Source organism: Callionymus lyra, chromosome 15 (genome assembly GCF_982586985.1).
Source record: "Callionymus lyra chromosome 15, fCalLyr1.hap1.1, whole genome shotgun sequence".
In the NCBI taxonomy this organism is placed as follows: Eukaryota; Metazoa; Chordata; class Actinopteri; order Syngnathiformes; family Callionymidae; genus Callionymus; species Callionymus lyra.
Window position 1 is genome coordinate 10495102 of NC_141832.1, and position 19124 is coordinate 10514225.

The following is a 19124-nucleotide window of genomic DNA, read 5'->3' on the forward strand; positions in this document are numbered from 1 at the left end:
TGCTCAGAACTTTTTGGAGAACACTCACCCAGCGATGCAGTCACTGGAGTCCCTGCAACAGCGAGCGATAGAAGAGTTCGAGAAGACGGCGTCTTTCTTCGGGGAGGACAGTAAAGCCACCAATCCTGAAGCCTTTTTTGGCATCTTTGCCGAATTTGTCAACAAATTTGAGGTGAGGTGGAATTTCTACCTGAGTTACGGCTTTAAAAACACACTTAAAATAAAATGTATATCTTTAAATACAAATTTTGGGTATAAATATAACTTGTTGATAATGTTATATTTTCACAGGTAGCTTTTCTCTCCCCATGAATGTTCAACAAATGGAAGGAAGTCAGATTATACATAGAAACTAGAAAAAATGGTTTCCAGAATAAAATGCAGTGTGAGGCTGAATCTGTTGACTTTGTAAACTGAAAGTATTGAATAAGTATTCAAAGTAAAAATGTGTGGAAACAGTTGGCATAAAGGAAAATGTCTGATGTGAAAACGTTGAAATTAACTGAAAAAGGTTGCCAAGAAAAAAAGAAGAATACAAAGGAGGAGGAGAAAATTAAAGAGAAGAAGAAAAAATTAGTGGAATTTGTAGTAGAAGTAAAAAAAGTAGTAGAAGTATCAGTAGTAGTAGTCAGAGTTGAAGTAGAAGTACAATTAGTTGTTAAAGTAGAACAAGAATATTAGTAGTAGAATTAGTAAGTAGTAGAAGCAGGAGCAGAATTAGTAGTTAAACCACAAGTAGAATTAATAGTAGAATTAGTTGTATAAGTATAAGTAGTAGAATTAGTAGTAAAAGTATAAAGTAGTAGTAGAATAAGTAGTAAAAGTATAATTAGAATTAGTACTATAATTATAAGTAGTAAAACTAGTAGTAGAATTAGTAGTATAAGTATAAGAAGTGAAAGCAGTAGTAGAATTAGTAGTAGAAGTAAAAGTAAAAGTAGAAATGGGAGTAGAAGAAGTGGTCGAAGTAGTAGTAGAATTATAGTAGTAGAAGTATAATTAGTAAAAGCAGTAGTAGAATTAGAAGTAGAAGTAGAAGTATAATTAGTAGTAAAAGTAGAAGTAAAAGTAATAGGATTAGTAGCACAAGTAGAAATAGTAGTAGTAAGTAGACAAAAGTGTTTTTAAAGTTGAATGAAGTTTCTAGGTGTGAGTAGATGAATGTACCGGAGCATTCACACAATAACTGTGGAGGGTCATAGGTTCAAATCCCAGTAGAGTGTAGACTCAAAGTTGTTTTGGATTAAATCAATATTAGAATAGACACGAGCTTGTTGTTAGACTGTATAACAGTTTCAATGTCACGTGTACTTTCTGAAATAAAAGTGGAGCTTGAATACAAGTCATAAGATCAATATTTAATTTTAAGATTCATCGTTGTGTATTCCAGAGAGCTCTGAGCGACCAGCAGGCGGCAGAAAACCCAAAGAGCCCCCGGAGTCCAAGAACGGCCTCCCCTCTGGCCTGGTAACACTGAACAAATGAACTTTATTTAACTTACAACAGAAGGAGAGCTTTACGCCGATGTTTAAATGTAAAAGTAGTTTGTAAGTATGTTCTTTTTTCCTTGAATACACAATAGATAACGATGAAGCAAACCTATAAACAAGGGATTGAGTTAATGAATAAGTCATTTTATGGTAGAAAATAACAGATGAAATACAGCCTGTTAAGATTCCTTAACATGCTCTCACCGCACTGAATGTAATAAGCAGTAGAGTCTGATTCATATATATATATAATTATATATATATATTTAAATATATATATATAATTGTGTGAATGCCGAAGGCAGAAGATCCACTTTTTTTTCTTCTCACCTAAACTTTGTATCGCACCATTTTTTTTATCCATTCAAACCTTTAACAATTCAGCTCGTTCCCGAAATGCGGTCTATGTTCCAGCTTTCTTTTATCTCTTCAACTCTTTCTTCTACTCCTCTTTTTCTATCCCCTTTTTCCCCATTCACTTAACCTTTGACCTTCCAGTAAATTAATCTACTAACTCCTAGAAACTTCATTCAACTTTAAAAGCACTTTAGTCTACTTCTACTACTACTTCTTGTACTACTAATTCTACTACTACTTCTGCTACTTGTACTTGTACTTCTACTACTAATTATACTACTGCTTTTACTCATTCTACTTCTACTACTACTTTTACTTCCACTTTACTACTAATTCTTCGACTACTTCTACTACTACTTATTCTATGTCTACTACTAATTATACTACTGCTTTTACTAATTATACTTCTACTACTAATTATAGTTCTACTTTACTTCTAATTCTTCGACTACTTCTACTACTACTTCTTCTATTTCATCTACTTATTATACTACTGATTTTACTAATTACACTTCTACTACTACTTCTACTTCTAATTTTACTACTTATACTTATACTACTAATTCTACTACTAGTTTTACTACTTCTAATTCTACTTTTACTGCTAATTCTACTACTTTTTCTACTCCCACTCCCACTACTTCTTCTACTCCAACTTCTAGTTCTTCTACAAATTCTACTACTTTTTCTTCTCCCACTCCCACTACTTCTTCTACTCCAACTTCTAGTTCTTCTACAAATTCTACTACTTTTTCTTCTCCCACTCCCACTACTTCTTCTACTCCAACTTCTAGTTCTTCTACAAATTCTACTACTTTTTCTTCTCCCACTCCCACTACTTCTTCTACTCCAACTTCTAGTTCTTCTACTAATTCTACTACTTTTTCTACTCCCACTCCCACTACTTCTTCTACTCCAACTTCTAGTTCTTCTACAAATTCTACTACTTTTTCTTCTCCCACTCCCACTACTTCTTCTACTCCAACTTCTAGTTCTTCTACAAATTCTACTGCTTTTTTCTTCTTCTTCTTCTTCTTCTATTTCTTCTTTTTCTTTTCTTTCTTCACAACCTTTTTTAGTTTATTTTAACGTCTTCACATCAGTATATTTACTTTATTCCATCATTTCAACCGTTTCCATTTTTACTTTAAATACTAATCCAATACTTTCAAGTATTTCAGTTTACAGAGTCGGCAGATTCAGCATTCACGCATATTTTTTGGTATAATACAGTCTTTGGTCTTTAAAATAAGAAATAGTTAGTTAGTAAGTTGAACAATGGTGGCAGGTTAATTTTTAAACTCAATAGTGAACTGAGGTGTAAATGATTCATCATAAAAAAAACATTCAAAGCCTTTTTTTTTGTTAAGTGCACTTTAAAGATATAAGATAAAGACTTTTAACAATAGTATACTCACTGTACTACGTTTATAGATTATAATTACAAATTATTCTTGTTGTAAAATATTGAAATGCTTTTATCCAGAGTCTAAAAACGAATCAACTTTAATTAAATATATAAAAATAAATATATGTATTTATAAATATAAATATAATTGTCATGTTAAGTTAACTTATTTTAATGTTAAGTAGAATAATACGTAGGTTTTTGAGTTACTACTTCCTGTATATAAGTTAAGACTCTTCTCATTTTGATATCAGAGCACTTTGTGATAAAATGTTTAGCACTAATAACATGAGGATGAATTCTTTTTTCCTTTTGTTTGTCTGTAAAATATGATTAAATGTGTTTTATTCTATGAGATGTAAGAAGGTGTGTGACGAATAAAGTTGTTGTTGACATTCCAGTCCCTGTCGTAAACGGTGTCGAGTCAGCTTGTTAATGATTTTTCACTGACTCACCTCTTCATACATCAATTAAAAATATATATCTTTCATGATATATTCAGTTTCTCCTCCACATGATTGGTCGAGAGCTCGAGCAAACCCTCACACACTCCTCTGTGACGTCGCCGACCTGAAGAGTGGAGTTTGATCCTGGAGTGACAGGTGGAAGCTTCTAGACAAACAAGACTTTTTGATGACGTGTTGAGTTTCCTGGAGAAGGTGGTTTGACAGGAATGACACGGTGAGAAGCCGCTGAACAAAAAGGGTGAGTTTGAATGAAAGAAAGAAAGTAAGTTGGAGATGAAAAACCTGCTGCTCTGACAGTTACAGGAGTTTCTTTTTATGTTATATTCTCCACATCATGAGTCTTTCTCGCCGCTTTAGATGGATCTCGTCGGCGTCAGAGGGTCGACCGGCGCGACCCCGTCTCCGACGCCCCCCGCGGCCGGGAACACCACCTTGACGGCCGTGGACATCGCAGTGCTGGTGGTCTACTTCTTGCTGGTCCTCGGGGTCGGCTTTTGGGTAAACTTTAAGAAGCTCGTTTGAATGTGGAAATCATGTGGAGCTGTGGAATGACCTCGTGGAACAACAAAAAACAAAAATAAATCTGTTTGAAAAAAGCTACAAAAAATATTACACTATACTAAAAAAAGGTAGTATTATTGTTGCAGTACACTAATTTGTCGTACTTTTTCCTTATTATTGTCGCATTGCGCTAATTAGTCGTACTTTTTCCTTGTTATTGTCGCATTACGCTAATTTGTCGTACTTTTTCCTTATCATTGTCCCATTACGTACATTTGTCGTACTTTTTCCTTTTTATTGTCACATTACGCTAATTTGTCGTACGTTTTCCTTATTATTAACGCATAACGCTAATTTGTCATACCTTTTCCTTATTATTGTCGCATTACGCTAATTTTTCGTACCTTTTCCTTATTATTGTTGTATTACGGTAATTTGTCGTACTTTTTCCTTACTATTTTCGCATTACGCTAATTTTTCGTACCTTTTCCTTATTATTGTGGTATTATGCTAATTTTTCATACCTTTTCCTTATTATTGTGGCATTACGCAAATTTTTCGTACCTTTTCCTTATTATTGTCGCATTACGCTAATTTTTCGTACATTTTCCTTATTATTGTTGTATTACGGTAATTTGTCGTACTTTTTCTTTACTATTTTCGCATTACGCTAATTTTTCGTACCTTTTCCTTATTATTGTGGCATTATGCTAATTTGTCGTACCTTTTCCTTATTATTGTGGCATTATGCTAATTTTTCGTACCTTTTCCTTATTATTGTGGCATTACGTAAATTTGTCGTACTTTTTCCTTATTATTGTGGCATTATGCTAATTTGTCGTACCTTTTCCTTATTATTGTGGCATTATGCTAATTTGTCGTACCTTTTCCTTATTATTGTTGCATTACGTAAATTTCTCGTACTTTTTCCTTATTATTGTCGCATTACGTAAATTTGTCGTACTTTTTATTTATTATTGTCGCAGTTTAGATCCACTAAAAGTTTTTTCAATGAAATTATACATATAATTGTTGTGTTTCAGTCCATGTGGAAGACCAAGCGCAGTACGGTCGACGGATACTTCCTGGCGGGGAAGAGCATGACCTGGTGGCCCGTGAGTCCAAAGTCGCTGAAAAATTCTAAATCATCTGAAGATATTTATTATTATTTATAAGTTGTTTTTTTTGTCTACAATTTTCACCTCTAGGTCGGAGCGTCACTGTTCGCCAGTAACATCGGCAGCGGTCACTTCATAGGACTGGCCGGGTCGGGAGCCGCGGCAGGTATCGGAGCCATCGCCTACGAATGGAATGTAAGACTTAAAAAAATAAACAAAAGACAAAAATTACCCCAAAAAACAAACAAACAACAAAAAGAAAAGTAAGTAAGTAATAGGTATTTGTAAACCACCTTTCTAGACCAGGGTCACTAAGCGCTTTAACAATTGAAGTAAATACACAATTAAAAATACATACAAATGAAAAAAAAACTCGGAAAATTAGGAAGAGGCCTGCTCAAATAAAAGGTGGAGCCTGACAATGAATAGCTGTGAAAGTAAGAACCATAATTTAAAGTTGATCCTGGAAGAAACTGGCAGCAAATGCAGAGTTTTAAGGATTTGGGAAATGTGAGTTCTTCTACTACAGCGGCTCAGAATTCTCGCTGCAGAGTTTTGTATCAACTGCAGGCGAGACATCTTCTTGTTTTGACACCAAAATAAACTGCAAAAGAAAAGCAATGTGACTTAAAATTGATTTTAAACCATCAATCATTTGATTTTACTATGTATTTTCTTTCTTTAACAGGGGATGCTGATGGTGCTGCTCCTCGGTTGGCTCTTCCTGCCGATTTACATCGCATCAGGGGTGAGAAAAATTCGGCCACAATCAGACGAACGTCGCGTTTTTACGTCGACGTCCTTCACTTTCCCGCCAGGTAACGACGATGCCGGAGTATTTGCAGAGACGCTTCGGCGGCAGACGGACGCAGCTGTTCATCGCCGTCCTGTCGTTGTTCATCTACATTTTCACCAAGATATCGGTGTGTTCACGGCCATACTTTTTTTAAATTCTATTTACTTTAATAACTTACATAACTTACATTTTGATGTATTGTAAAGCAAACTTTTTGGCACCAGATAAAAAAAGTATAAATAAAACATACTTATGTTTACCTTTTTTTCACTAGTTTACAGGTTTATTTGAGGAAACTTGACTAAAACAAGCGCTTTGACGTCACACACTATAGTAACTTCAGAGAAAATACCATCTTTTTTAATGAAAAAACACCTTTCAGACAGTAATAATCAATTTAAGCAGTTTTAAAAGACTCTCTAAGGAATAAGCATGAAATTACAATTTTTATAAAAATGGGTTTAAGGCTAAAAGGCCTCAGAGAGAAGTACATCAGTGCCATCAGAAGACTTCGGCCAATCAGGCGACACGCTGATGATCATGTGATTAACACTGGTTAGTATTGTCTGGTACCAACATTTTTCTATTGAATTAAAAGGCTACTCATTTAAGAATAAGAATAATTTAAGACATTTATTTTTCAATTATTGAACAATCAATTATTATTGTTTGAAAAAAGAAACAAAGAAATAAAAATATATTTTTTTAAATGTAAAAATGATATTGAAAACAAATGTATAATAATAATAATTAAATTCAATTAAAAAATATATATATATATATACACATTATTAAGAGAAAATCTAATTTGAAATAGATAAAATTAAATAAAACCATTCAATATTTGGATGACACTGATATACTTCCATAAACGTGTAACTGTTGCAGTACATTTTGGGTCAGAACAGACAGCAATAAACATCATTTAATAGTTGTGGACTCCATAGAAACATACATTATTGGCAGGAGTGCGTCCATGACTGATTTCTTATTTTTGGGTCAGAAAGAAAGAAAGAAGTTTGATTTCCTCCCCCTCAGGTGGACATGTACGCCGGCGCCTTGTTCATCCAGCTGGCTCTGCAGTGGAACATCTACCTGGCTGTGGTCCTGCTCCTGTCCATCACTGCTCTCTACACCGTCACAGGTTCGTCTTCGGAATCATCTCCTTCTTCTCGGCCTCACGCGTGTCTTCTCAGGTGGTCTGGCCGCCGTCATCTACACCGACGCCGCACAGACCGCCATCATGCTGGGGGGGGCGCTCACGCTCATGGGCTTCAGTGAGTTCTTTATTCTCTATGGTTCATTTTTAGATGGTTTTCAAGGCGGATCGTCCCGACAGGTTTCGCGGAGGTGGGCGGCTGGAACGCGATGATGGAAGGTTACTTCGCCGCCATCCCGTCCGTGCGATGGCCCAACTCCACCTGCGGCATCCCCAGAGAAGACTCCTTCCACATCTTCAGGGACCCGGTGAACTCTGACCTCCCGTGGCCCGGGGTCATCGTCGGCATGTCGGTCCCCTCCATGTGGTACTGGTGCTCGGACCAGGTGAGTCAGGAATGACGTCAGGACTTGAATTCTAAGATTAAGAAAATGTTTTTTTCAGGTGATCGTGCAGCGGTCCCTCGCCGCTAAAACGCTGACTCATGCTAAAGGCGGCTCCCTGCTGGCGGCGTACCTGAAGATCATCCCGTTCTTCGCCGTCATGCTGCCCGGGATGATCAGCAGGATTCTTTTCACAGGTCAGCCATGTTTGCAGGTTTGTTTCTTTAGTGTTTCATTTTTAAAAAAAGTTGCTAAAATAAAAGAAAAAGTCTTATAAAATATATTTTAAATTCTGCAATTAAGACAAACATTTTCAACTAAAAGAAAAGTTGCGTCAATCAAAATAAAAAGTCTCAATTGAAAAAAATGTTGCTTCAAACAAAGATTTTGTTGATAGAAAAGTTGCAGTGAAAAGAATTTTTTTTTATCCACATAAACAATATATATATATATATTTTTTTTTTTAAGTTGATGTATAAAAAAAGAAAATCGAGGAAATACGTTGTTTGTTTGTTATTCACAGAACCATTACTTACGAAACAATATTTTCATTAAAAAAAAGGTATTTTCATTCAACACTAACATCCCTTCAGATGAAATACCATGTGATGCTAGTGTGATGCTAACACTAAAATCCCTTCAGATGACGTAGCATTTGATGCTAATGTGATGCTAACGTCCCTACAGATGACATGACATGCCATGCTAATGTGATGCTAACGTCCCTACATATGACATAGCATGTGATGCTAGTGTGATGATAACGCTAACGTCCTTTTAGTGAATATCTTGTGATGCTAACGCTAACGTCCCTTCAGATGACATGGCATGTGATGCTAATGTCCCTTCAGATGACATAGCATGTGATTATAGCGTGATGCTAATGCTAACGTCCCTTCAGATGACATAGAATGTGATGCTAGTGTGATGCTAATGCTAAACTCCCTTCAGATGATATAGCATGTGACACTAACTGTAACGTCCCTTCAGATGACATGACATGTGATGCTAACGCTAAACTCCCTTCAGATGATATAGCATGTGACACTAACTGTAACGTCCCTTCAGATGACATAACATGTGATGCTAACTGGAACGTCCCTTCAGATGACATAGCATGTGATGCTAGTGTGATGCTAACGCTAAACTCCCTTCAGAGGATATAGCATGTGACACTAACTGTAACGTCCCTTCAGATGACATAACATGTGATGCTAACTGTAACGTCCCTTCAGATGACATAACATGTGATGCTAACTGTAACGTCCCTTCAGATGACGTAGCATGTGACGCTAACTGTAACGTCCCTTCAGATGACATGGCATGTGATGCTAGCGGGATACTAACGCTAACGTCCCTTCAGATGACGTAGCATGTGATGCTAGTGTGATGCTAACGCTATTATCCCTTCAGATGACGTAGCATGTGCAGACCCGGACTTGTGCAGAGAGATCTGTGGGAACCCGGTGGGGTGTTCGGACACGGCTTACGTCCGGCTGGTCATGGAGCTGCTGCCCACAGGACTGCGGGGTCTGATGATGGCGGTGATGATTGCTGCCCTGATGTCCTCACTCACCTCCATCTTCAACAGCGCCAGCACCATCTTCACCATGGACCTGTGGAAGACTTTCAGGAGTAGAGCCACCGAGTGGGAGCTCATGATCGTCGGCAGGTAAACGCACCTGTTGAAGACGACCAGGAGTCGTCCATCACTGTGTGGTCATGGGCGGCAGCCATCGCAGATCCTAGTCCTTAAAACGGTGATTGACGTTCACAGGGTGTTTGTCCTGGTTCTGGTGTGCGTTTCCGTGCTATGGATTCCCGTGGTCCAGGCCAGCCAGGGGGGTCAACTCTTCATCTACATCCAGTCCATCAGCACCTACCTGCAGCCGCCCGTCTCCATCGTCTTCCTCATGGGCTGCTTCTGGAAGAGGACCAACGAGAAGGTCGGAGACTATAGAAGTAAAGTCTCCTCTCTCCGGTGCTGACTTGTTCTGGTCCAGGGGGCTTTCTGGGGTCTCGCCGTCGGCTTGCTCGTGGGCTGCATCCGCATGAGCCTGGACTTCATCTACCCGACGCCTCCGTGCTACGAGGTGGACGACCGACCGCCGGTGCTGAAGTACGTCCACTACCTCTACTTCTCCATCCTGCTGTCGGTCATCACGCTGGTGGTCGTGGTCGGCGTGAGTCTGGCCACAGACGAACCCAAGCCAGAGCAGGTGAAGTCACGAGGGTTTCTGACGACGCGATACAATGAACTGATTTTTTTTTTTTAAATCTTTGGAGCAGATCAGCCGCCTCACCTGGTTCACCAGACACGACCCGGTGGAGCCTAAGAGCGTCATCTTCACCGTGGACACCAGCCAGACCCTGGAGATGGAACACGGTAAGATGGACGAGATGGACGAGACATCGGAGGACAATATGAATAATAAAGAGGACCAGCCCTGGACAGGTGAGTCAGAAACATCCACTTCCAAAAGTCATCTAGTGGCTGGAAGTTGAACTGCAACTAATAAAATGAAAAAAGTAAAATAAAATGTTACAAATATTTTCATGTTAATTTGTAGTATTGTCGAGTACTGGACTCTGGTGTTGCAGAATTTACAGACCACATGACTCTTGACGAAGTCGCAACTGCTTTCATTTGTTTTCAAACCAAAATATGTCCAAACATCATCTTTAAAAGCTGCTGGAGTCACTGTATCCTCTCGTCCTCAGTCATTGCTGGAATCGCGTGGGTTTTCATTGTTCCTTTAGCTGCCAAGGACATAAAGGGATCTTTAAGTACTTTCAATATATATAAACAATTTCCCGGAGGTGATCTCTGGAGGGATCAATAAAGTTTATCTTATCTTGAGTTTATCTCGAGTGTTTGTATCCTCTCGTCCTCATGGGTGAGAAAACTTCCGCCATCAATCTTTGATTTTTTCCTTTAACTGCGAACGACATAATGACTGCAAGTTGAATTGAAACACAAAAATAAATTCATTAATAAAGAAAAAGGCTACAAATATTTTCATGTTAATTGTAAATAAAATCGAATCATTTTATTTAACACACACATTATCAAACTATAATTGATCTATTTATATATACTTTTATATATTTAACTATAATTAATCCACCTCTGAAATATCGCCTAATACATATGTGGTAGGGCTGTGTATTGGCAAGAATCTGTGGATACAAAGTCACAATAAAATATATCGTGATACTGTAGTAACAAGTATATATTAGTAGTATTGTCGAGTACTTGACTCTGGTGTTGCAGTATTTACAGACCACATGACTCTTGACAAAGTCGTAACTGCTTTTGTTTGTTTTGAAACCAAAATATGTCCAAACATCAGCTTTAAAAGCTGCTGGAGTCACTGTATCCTCTCGTCCTCAGTCATTGCCGGAATCGCGTGGGATTTCAATGTTTCGTAAGGGGTCTTGAAGTACTTTCAGAGTGTTTGTATCCTCTCGTCCTCAGTCATCGCCAGAATCTCGATGGATTCGATTTTTCCATTAGCTGCAGACGACTAATGACTGCTGCCATCTAGTGGCTGGAAGTTGAATCGCAAATCAAAAATGAAATAAATGTTACAAATATTTTCATGTAAATTGTAAATAAAATCGAATTATTTTACACACACTTTATTTTACTATAATTGGTTTATTGATATATTATCGATATATTTAACTATAATGAATCCACCTCAGAAATATCGACTAATACGTATGTGGTAAGAATCTGTCGTTTCGATTATCTTTCACGATACAGGGTCAATGATACTATAAATCATGATACTGTAGTAACATGTATTTGTAGTATTTTCGAGTACTTGACTCTGGTGTTGCACAATTTACAGACAACATGACTCTTGAGGAAGTCGTAACTGCTTTCATTTGTTTTCAAACCAAATTATGTCAAAACGTCAGCTTTAAAAGCTGCTCGAGTCACTGTATCCTCTCGTCCTCAGTCATTGCTGGAATCGCGTGGGTTTTCATTGTTCCTTTAGCTGCCAAGGACATAAAGAGTTCCTGAAGTACTTTCAATATATATAAACAATTTCCCGGAGGAGATCTCTGGAGGGATCAATAAAGTTTATCTTATCTTGAGTTTATCTTAACTGTATCCTCTTGTCCTCAGGGGTGAGAAAACTTACACCATCAATCTTTGATTTTTTTCCTTTAGCTGCGGACGACATAATGACTGCAAGTTGAATTGAAACACAAAAATAAATTCATTAATTTAAAAAAGGCTACAAATATTTTCATGTTAATTGTAAATAAACTCGAATTCATTTATTTAACACACATTATCAAACTATAATTGATCTATTTATATATTATTTGATATATTTAACTATAATTAATCCACTTCCGAAATATCGCCTAACACGTATGTGGTAGGGCTGTGTATTGGCAAGAATCTGTCGATACCTATCACTATACAAAGTCATATTAAAATATATCATGATACTGTAGTAACAAATATATATTTGTAGTAGTGTCGGAGTACTTGACTCTGGTGTTGCAGTATTTACAGACCACATGACTCTTGACGAAGTCGTAACTGCTTTCATTTGTTTTGAAACCAAAATATGTCCAAACATCAGCTTTAAAAGCCGCTGTAGTCGACTGTATCCTCTCGTCCTCAGTCATCAATGATATACAACAATGACTTCTGCCATCTAGTGGCTATAACTTGAATTGCAACACAAAAATGAACAATTGCTCCAAACATCAGCTTTTAAAGCTGCTGGAGTCGACTGTAACCTCTCGTCCTCAGTCATCAATAATATACAACAATGACTTCTGCCATCTAGTGGCTATATCTTGAATTGCAACACAAAAATGAACAATTGCTGCAAACATCAGCTTTAAAAGCTGCTGGAGTCGACTGTATCCTCTCGTCCTCAGTCATCAATGATATACAATAATGACTGCTGCCATCTAGTGGCTAGGACTTGAATTGCAACACAAAAATGAACAATTGCTACAAATATTTTCATGTTAATTGTAAATAAAAAAATCGATTTATTTAATTTTAAACACACTTTGTTGAAATACAGACCATAAAATAACTTTGATTAAAAAAAACTGATTTAAAAGCAAAAACTAACAAAAAACATTGATACAGTGTCGTAAAAATATATGGTTGTTTGTGATCATCAATAGTTTGACTGCTCTGATCTCCTCAGACTCTGCGGAGTCGACGTCAGGCCCGAGGAAACGATCCAGACTGGTGAGCGCCCTCTACTGGCTGTGTGGGATGGAGCGCCAGAAGGAAGGCGAGCGTGAAGCTCCGCCTCCTGCGACCCCGGCCTGCTCGCTGGAGGAGGAGCCTCGCCTGCGATTGGTCGTCAACGCCAACCTGATCGTCTGCCTCTGCGTCACCGTCTTCATCATCGGCTTCTGGGCGTGACAGGAAGTGGTCGTGCCACTTGATATTAGTATTTTTATATAATTTATAAAGAACAAAACTCTTTCAGGTTTACTATTGATGTTTTTTTTTTAAATAGATTTAAGCAAAGAGACAATCAAGTTTATAAGGAATTGTGCAATGATGTCAACATGTATGTAATTTAAGATTAAAATGTGTTTTTTTGTGTTAAAAATGTGGTTGTTTTATTGCTGCTGTCTCAAAAATATATTAAAAAATTGACTTTTTCTACCACCACTAAACTTTCTGGATCCTCCCAAACTTCATCATTTCGTCTGTGTTGAGCAATCGGTTCTCCTGCCTCTACTGCCACCTGCTGTCTCATTGAAGTCATTGCTATTTTGGTCTCTCCTCACAAGAACAACAAGTATATTTCAAATTCAGAGAAAATATAATGAACGTTATAGACAAAATAAACAAATAAAATTCGGTATTTCTAGTTGAAAATCTTGGTTCATTTTTCATCGTGTAGTCATTAAAGGTCAGTCTGTGTATTAAACAATCCTTCAATTTAACAAGTGTATTTTATTTATATTTAAAGTACATAAATAAAATTTAAAGTTCATCTTTCAGAGGTGAATCTGGGTGAATTGGATTGGTAACGCGCAGGTTCTCCTTGTGTTCCCGGAGGAGATCATCCACGACGTCGTCGGTGAAGGAATCTTTTGAGGCCTGGATATTAAAAAAAACACACAAAATATTTTTTTTTTTAAAAATGGTAGAAAAACCATCTAAAACCATGTCGCTACAGTGGAGGTCACGCAGTTACTAAAAACTAAATTTAAAAAAACAGCCATGATGTGATAGCAATGATAGCAAAATAAAAATCTTGTTTTTTAATAAATAAACACTAAATTAAAACATTTAAATTAAAGAAAGTGTGAATGGCTATATGACTACTTTAAAAAATATAGTTACACGGTGTTATATAGTTATAGTCAAAGTAAAACATTTCAGTGATTTATGTCTCATATTTTATTTATATTCTTTTAAAGTATAAAGCTGGTTTGATTATTATTTAAAAAAAACAATGATCTTACCTTAAAACTATGACGTTTGACCCCAATACAGTGTTTGGACATGTCGTAGCACAACTTTAATGACAAAGAGTTTTCTCCTTTTTTCTTCAACACCTCAAGAATGTCGTCGTGATGGGAATCTTTTTGAATCACAGATAAAATAAAAAAGACAGATCAGACAAAATAAACATTAAAACGAAAGAGTACGTTTTTATTACCCAACAAGTGATGACAAACTGAGTTCAGCTCCTCTTTGGACAGGTGTGGAGAGTCGAGGGTCCGACACACTCGACCTGCCATGATGTGGTTTATGACTCCATCTCTTCTCTCCTCCGGGACTTTCTTCAGCGAGCGTTCGATTGCTGTCACAGAGTATTATTTATAATAGTTGCTTAAACACCACAGGTTATACTACAGATCGTACCTCTTACTGTTGCCAGGCAACCTTCACAGTCAGAATCTGTCAACAAGTAGAAAATAAGAGACATGTTTTAAATAGTTCTAGGATCAAATACTGTCACTAAAAGAGAGAAATAAAAGCTTATACATTTGTTTACTCACCAACTTCTGCCTTCATTGAATGAAGGCAAAGAAAGAACAGAATTATTTTGGTGGTAAACAAAGACATATCCACTGCTGAAGCTCGAACACTGCAGAATGACAAACTGTCTACAACCTTCAGGAACAAACTTGATCACGTGTCTGTAATGTCATCCCGTCCTTCTCAGACACACAAAAAAAGATAAAAATCCAGTTTTTCAGGTTGGGTTTGACTAGAATGCTGATATACAAACCAGCCTTTGTTTGCTACAGACTCTGAACACATTTGCTTTAAGCTGTGAAGTCCTGATTTCTAGATAGAAAGCGGTGAAAAGGGGAAGTTGGAGATATTTTTGGAAGGATTTATGAATCAACGCAAACTTGACGCATCCATTCTGAAGAAAATAGAAGTGAATTTTGCTACAAAAAGCACTTTTATAAAGTTGTTGATCTCGTTTAAAAAAAAAACCCACATTTTTTGATAACATGGTTTTTCTATTTAGACTCCAGTTGTTCATGTTCAGTAAAAGGAACTTTTTTTCAAGAAAGAAACCTCAGAATATCAGCATTTTTATTATTTTGAATTAAACAAATGGAAAAAAAATCCTACTTAAACACGTTAACTATTTCTAAAGGACTCATTAAAAACCTTGATTTAGCGTTGCAAGTAAGTAAGTAAGTCATTTTTATTTGTATAGCGCTTTTCCAGACCAGGGTCACAAAGCGCTTAAACAATCAAAACAATATTCAATAAAGTATACATTTTAACGATCAAGATAAAACTGATAACACAACAGTCGTTCCAGAAAATCAAGGAAAAGCCTGAGTGCAAGTCTTACGCTTAGAATTATGATTTAATAAAGTAAAATTGATATGATAATAACTTTATTTATACAGAAAGTTTTAGACATTCATTGTCACAAGAGGCTTTACACAAAAAACAAATACAATGTTTAAAAGAGGAAAACAGAACAATAATAATAACAATATAATAAAATACATAATATAAATAAATTCCATATAGTCTAAAGAAAATAGTATATAACAGATTAAATGAGTAAAAGAAAGTGATTTTTTAAATGATTAATCCAGTTAACAGTTTAAAGACGACGCCGTAAAAGTATTTTTTAGTGTACTTTTTGACATTTACATTTATTTTTATTAATTAAAAACATAATGGGTTGTCCACCTGCCTTTATCTTTTTGAAAGATGCACTAAAAGTACAATTCAAATAAATCCATGTCGTTACCTTCCCGCGAACACAAGAGGGCGCCACTGAAAACAAGCTCGTCGGTGATGCCCATAAATGGAATGACGTTTGTGACGCACCGGAAAATATGACCGCGTGCGGGAAAGACAAACGTTAGACGAGCGTCTTTATTACGTTCAAAAAACTCTTCAGTTTTATCTCGAAACTCCTTCGTTTTACTCGCTAAACACCGTCCTGTGGAGCAAACCTTCGAGCTGTGACACGTCAACGGTCGAGAGAGAACAACATTCTTCGTTGTAAGTGTTTTAAAAATGATAATAGTTATGATTTTAGGTAACAGAAGCTAACGCTAGCATGACAACGTTCTCCTTGGTATATCCGCTGTGACAACAACTACAACCTTTGTGTGAATGTACACACAATTTAGTTGTACTATTGTGACTATTTCTTTTAACAATATCGTTGTGTTTTATTGAAGCTTCCGTTCGAGTATCTGTATCTGACCTCAAAAAAAGTACTTCCTGGTTACGTACTTTCCCTCTTTTTGTATTGTTGTGACGTTTTTGTACGTGTATTTTGTGAGTCAATATTTATGTGTGTGTACTTCACGAATGACTACTTTAATTCGAAAGTAGTAGTGTTGTTTTATTTATTTTTCCTATGAAAAGGGTCATTCAATAAGTACCCAGCAGGGGGCGTCATTTTTTGCACTTTTACTAATAATGAACTTTAAATGGTCATAACAATATGTTTATTGTTATTATAGACAATGCATACATTGGTCTTGTACAAGATGAGATTAGTGCACTAACACCAGATTTAAACTAAGGACCTCACGATGAAAGAAAGCAAATAACAACACATAAAATGAATAATAATTATTATAATGGATACATTTAAATTATTGTCTTTATCTTGAAAATAAAACGGACAGGAAACACAAAGCAATGCGAGATGTTCTCATACAATTCCTCGAGTAAATCACATGAATAATTTGTTTTCTTACTTTAAATCAATGTATTACTAACAATATGATGTATCCAGTTATGTAAGGCAGACCATAAATACTTCTAAAGGAGTTGTAATATCTCTACCATCTATTTAAATGGTCATAACACGGCAAAGTTTACATTCGTGACGTCAATCTCCTGCTCAGGGCACATGCATATACTTATTATTATTATGTTTAAAACACATTTTTCTGATGCATATCAATTACAGTGAGTGGTTTAAGTCGTTACAAGTGTATTAGCTGTTTCCGGTCCTTTTTAATTCGAAGCTAATGAGGGTCTAATCTGATTATTTTTGATCCGGATTGATCCGTAAAGGAGATTTTCTTTTTCTGTTTAAAGTTTTGTTGCAATGTTATTTATATTCCTCAGCAGCCTTGCAGTTTAAAATCAGAAGCTTTTATTGCCAGTTTGTTCAACCTGACCGTGCAGCCAAATACCAATACAGTATCATGGTAAAAAATGTGATATATAGCTGTATTGATGTTTATTTGCCATTTGTGATTAAGAAAATGTTAGGAAAATGTCAAAGCATTATTTTGAGCTTATAATCCATGCGTTTGTGTCTTCTCGTCTGGACTATTGTAATAGTTTATTTTCATGTCTTAACAAGAAGGATCTGTCTCGCCTGCAGTTGATACAAAACTCTGCAGCGAGAGTTTGACCTGCTCTAGTAGAAGTAGAAGAACTCACATTTCTCCGATTCCTTAAGATTCTTCACTGGCTTCCAGTTTCTTTCAGGATAAATTCTGGTTCTTACTTTCAGATCTATTCATGGTCAGGCTCCTCCTTACATCACCGATCTGATCCAGACTTACACCCCAGCTCGGGCTCTGAGGTCTGTGGATCAGAATCTACTGATGGTTCCTGAACACGGTTCAGGACCAGAGGAGAGAAATCCTTCCAGGCTGTTGCTCCATAGCTTTGGAACGATCTTCCTCTGTGTTTGATGGATCTACTGACTCCTTTAAGAAACATCTTAAGACATTTTTATTTGTTCAGGCTTTTCCTTGATTCTCTGAGACTCCTGCGTTTGTTTCGGTGTTGTCTTGAACTTTTAAGTATAAATTTTATTGAATATTGTTTTGATTGTTTAAGCGATTTGTGATCCTGGTCTAGAAAGGCGCTCTACAAAAATTACTTACTTACTGGTGTATTTTATCCGCTTTTTTAATGAAATGTTTTTGTGAGTATTTGTAATATAAAGAGGAAAAGAAAGTAAGTTGTATTTAAATTAATCTTTTTTTTTTAATTTAAAACCATTCTCTATGTGTTGTTTTAAAAAATAATTTTATAACATTTATATATTTAACTATAATTAATCCACCCCAGAAATATCGACTAATACGTATGTGGCAAGAATCTATCGTTACGATTACCTATCACGATACAGGGTAAAACTATACTATATATCGTGATACTGTAGTAACAAGGATACATTTGTAGTACTGTCAAGTACTTGATCTTGATCTTTAAAAATATACTTTATTGAATACTGTTTAAGCGCTTTGTGACCCTGGTCTGGAAAAGCGCTATACAAGTTGTAACTGCTTTCATTTGTTTTGAAACCAAAATATGTCCAAACATCAGCTTTGAGAGCTGCTGGAGTCGACTGTATCCTCTCGTCCTCAGTCATCAATGCTATACAATAATGATTGCTGCCATCTAGTGGTATCGAAGTTGAATTGCAACACAAAAATGAACAATTGCTACAAACATCAGCTTTAAAAGCGGCTGGAGTCGACTGTATCCTCTCATCCTCAGTCATCAATTATATACAATAATGACTTCTGCCATCTAGTGGCTCGAAATTGAATTGCAACACAAAAATGAACAATTGCTACAAACATCAGCTTTAAAAGCGTCTGGAGTCAACTGTATCCTCTCATCCTCAGTCATCAATGATGTACAATAATGACTTCTGCCATCTAGTGGCTCGAAGTTGAATTGCAACACAAAAATGAACAATTGCTACAAATATTTTCAATATTTACAAAAATTGTAAACAAAATCGAATTATTTTATTTTTAAGTAAGTAAGTAATATTTATTTATATAGCGCTTTTCGAGACCAGGGTCACAAAGCGCTTAGACAATATTCAATAAAGTATATTTTTAAAGATCAAGATAATACTGAGAACAACACAGGAGTTCGAGAAATTCAAGGAAAAGCCTGAACAAATAGAAACGTCTTAAGGTGTTTCTTAAAGGAGTCAGTAGATCCATCAAGCG

The 19124-nt window shown here is 36.3% G+C and overlaps 2 protein-coding genes and 1 long non-coding RNA gene across 7 annotated transcripts in view; 2 read left to right on the top strand and 1 right to left on the bottom strand.

Moving 5' to 3' along the window:
- The window catches only part of grid2ipa (glutamate receptor, ionotropic, delta 2 (Grid2) interacting protein, a), a 29671-nt gene extending 27142 nt beyond the window's left edge, over positions 1 to 2529 (top strand). For all 5 annotated transcript variants that reach the window (XM_087808409.1, XM_087808410.1, XM_087808411.1 and 2 more), the window contains 2 exons: positions 8 to 172; positions 1391 to 2529. In XM_087808409.1, coding sequence (XP_087664535.1) covers positions 8 to 172; positions 1391 to 1471 — 246 coding nt within the window. In that variant the 3' untranslated portion in view covers positions 1472 to 2529. The remainder of the gene's footprint in view (positions 1 to 7; positions 173 to 1390) is intronic.
- A 168-nt stretch (positions 2530 to 2697) lies between these two features.
- On the top strand, positions 2698 to 13226 carry slc5a11 (solute carrier family 5 member 11). The gene is made up of 15 exons (XM_087808415.1): positions 2698 to 3960; positions 4080 to 4220; positions 5267 to 5338; positions 5432 to 5536; positions 6030 to 6089; positions 6160 to 6264; positions 7176 to 7281; positions 7334 to 7414; positions 7477 to 7682; positions 7741 to 7876; positions 9093 to 9351; positions 9457 to 9625; positions 9683 to 9898; positions 9969 to 10134; positions 12872 to 13226. The coding sequence occupies exons 2-15, from the start codon at positions 4080 to 4082 to the stop codon at positions 13093 to 13095; spliced, it is 2046 nt and encodes a 681-aa protein (XP_087664541.1). The 5' UTR covers positions 2698 to 3960; the 3' UTR covers positions 13096 to 13226.
- Positions 13227 to 13603: 377 nt separating this feature from the next.
- On the bottom strand, positions 13604 to 14831 carry LOC148064888 (uncharacterized). The gene is made up of 5 exons (XR_015713439.1): positions 14694 to 14831; positions 14557 to 14592; positions 14351 to 14494; positions 14154 to 14272; positions 13604 to 13785 (listed from the first exon to the last, which is right to left on the bottom strand). It is a non-coding gene; the product is annotated as an uncharacterized LOC148064888 (long non-coding RNA).
- Between the last annotated feature and the right edge of the window lie 4293 nt (positions 14832 to 19124).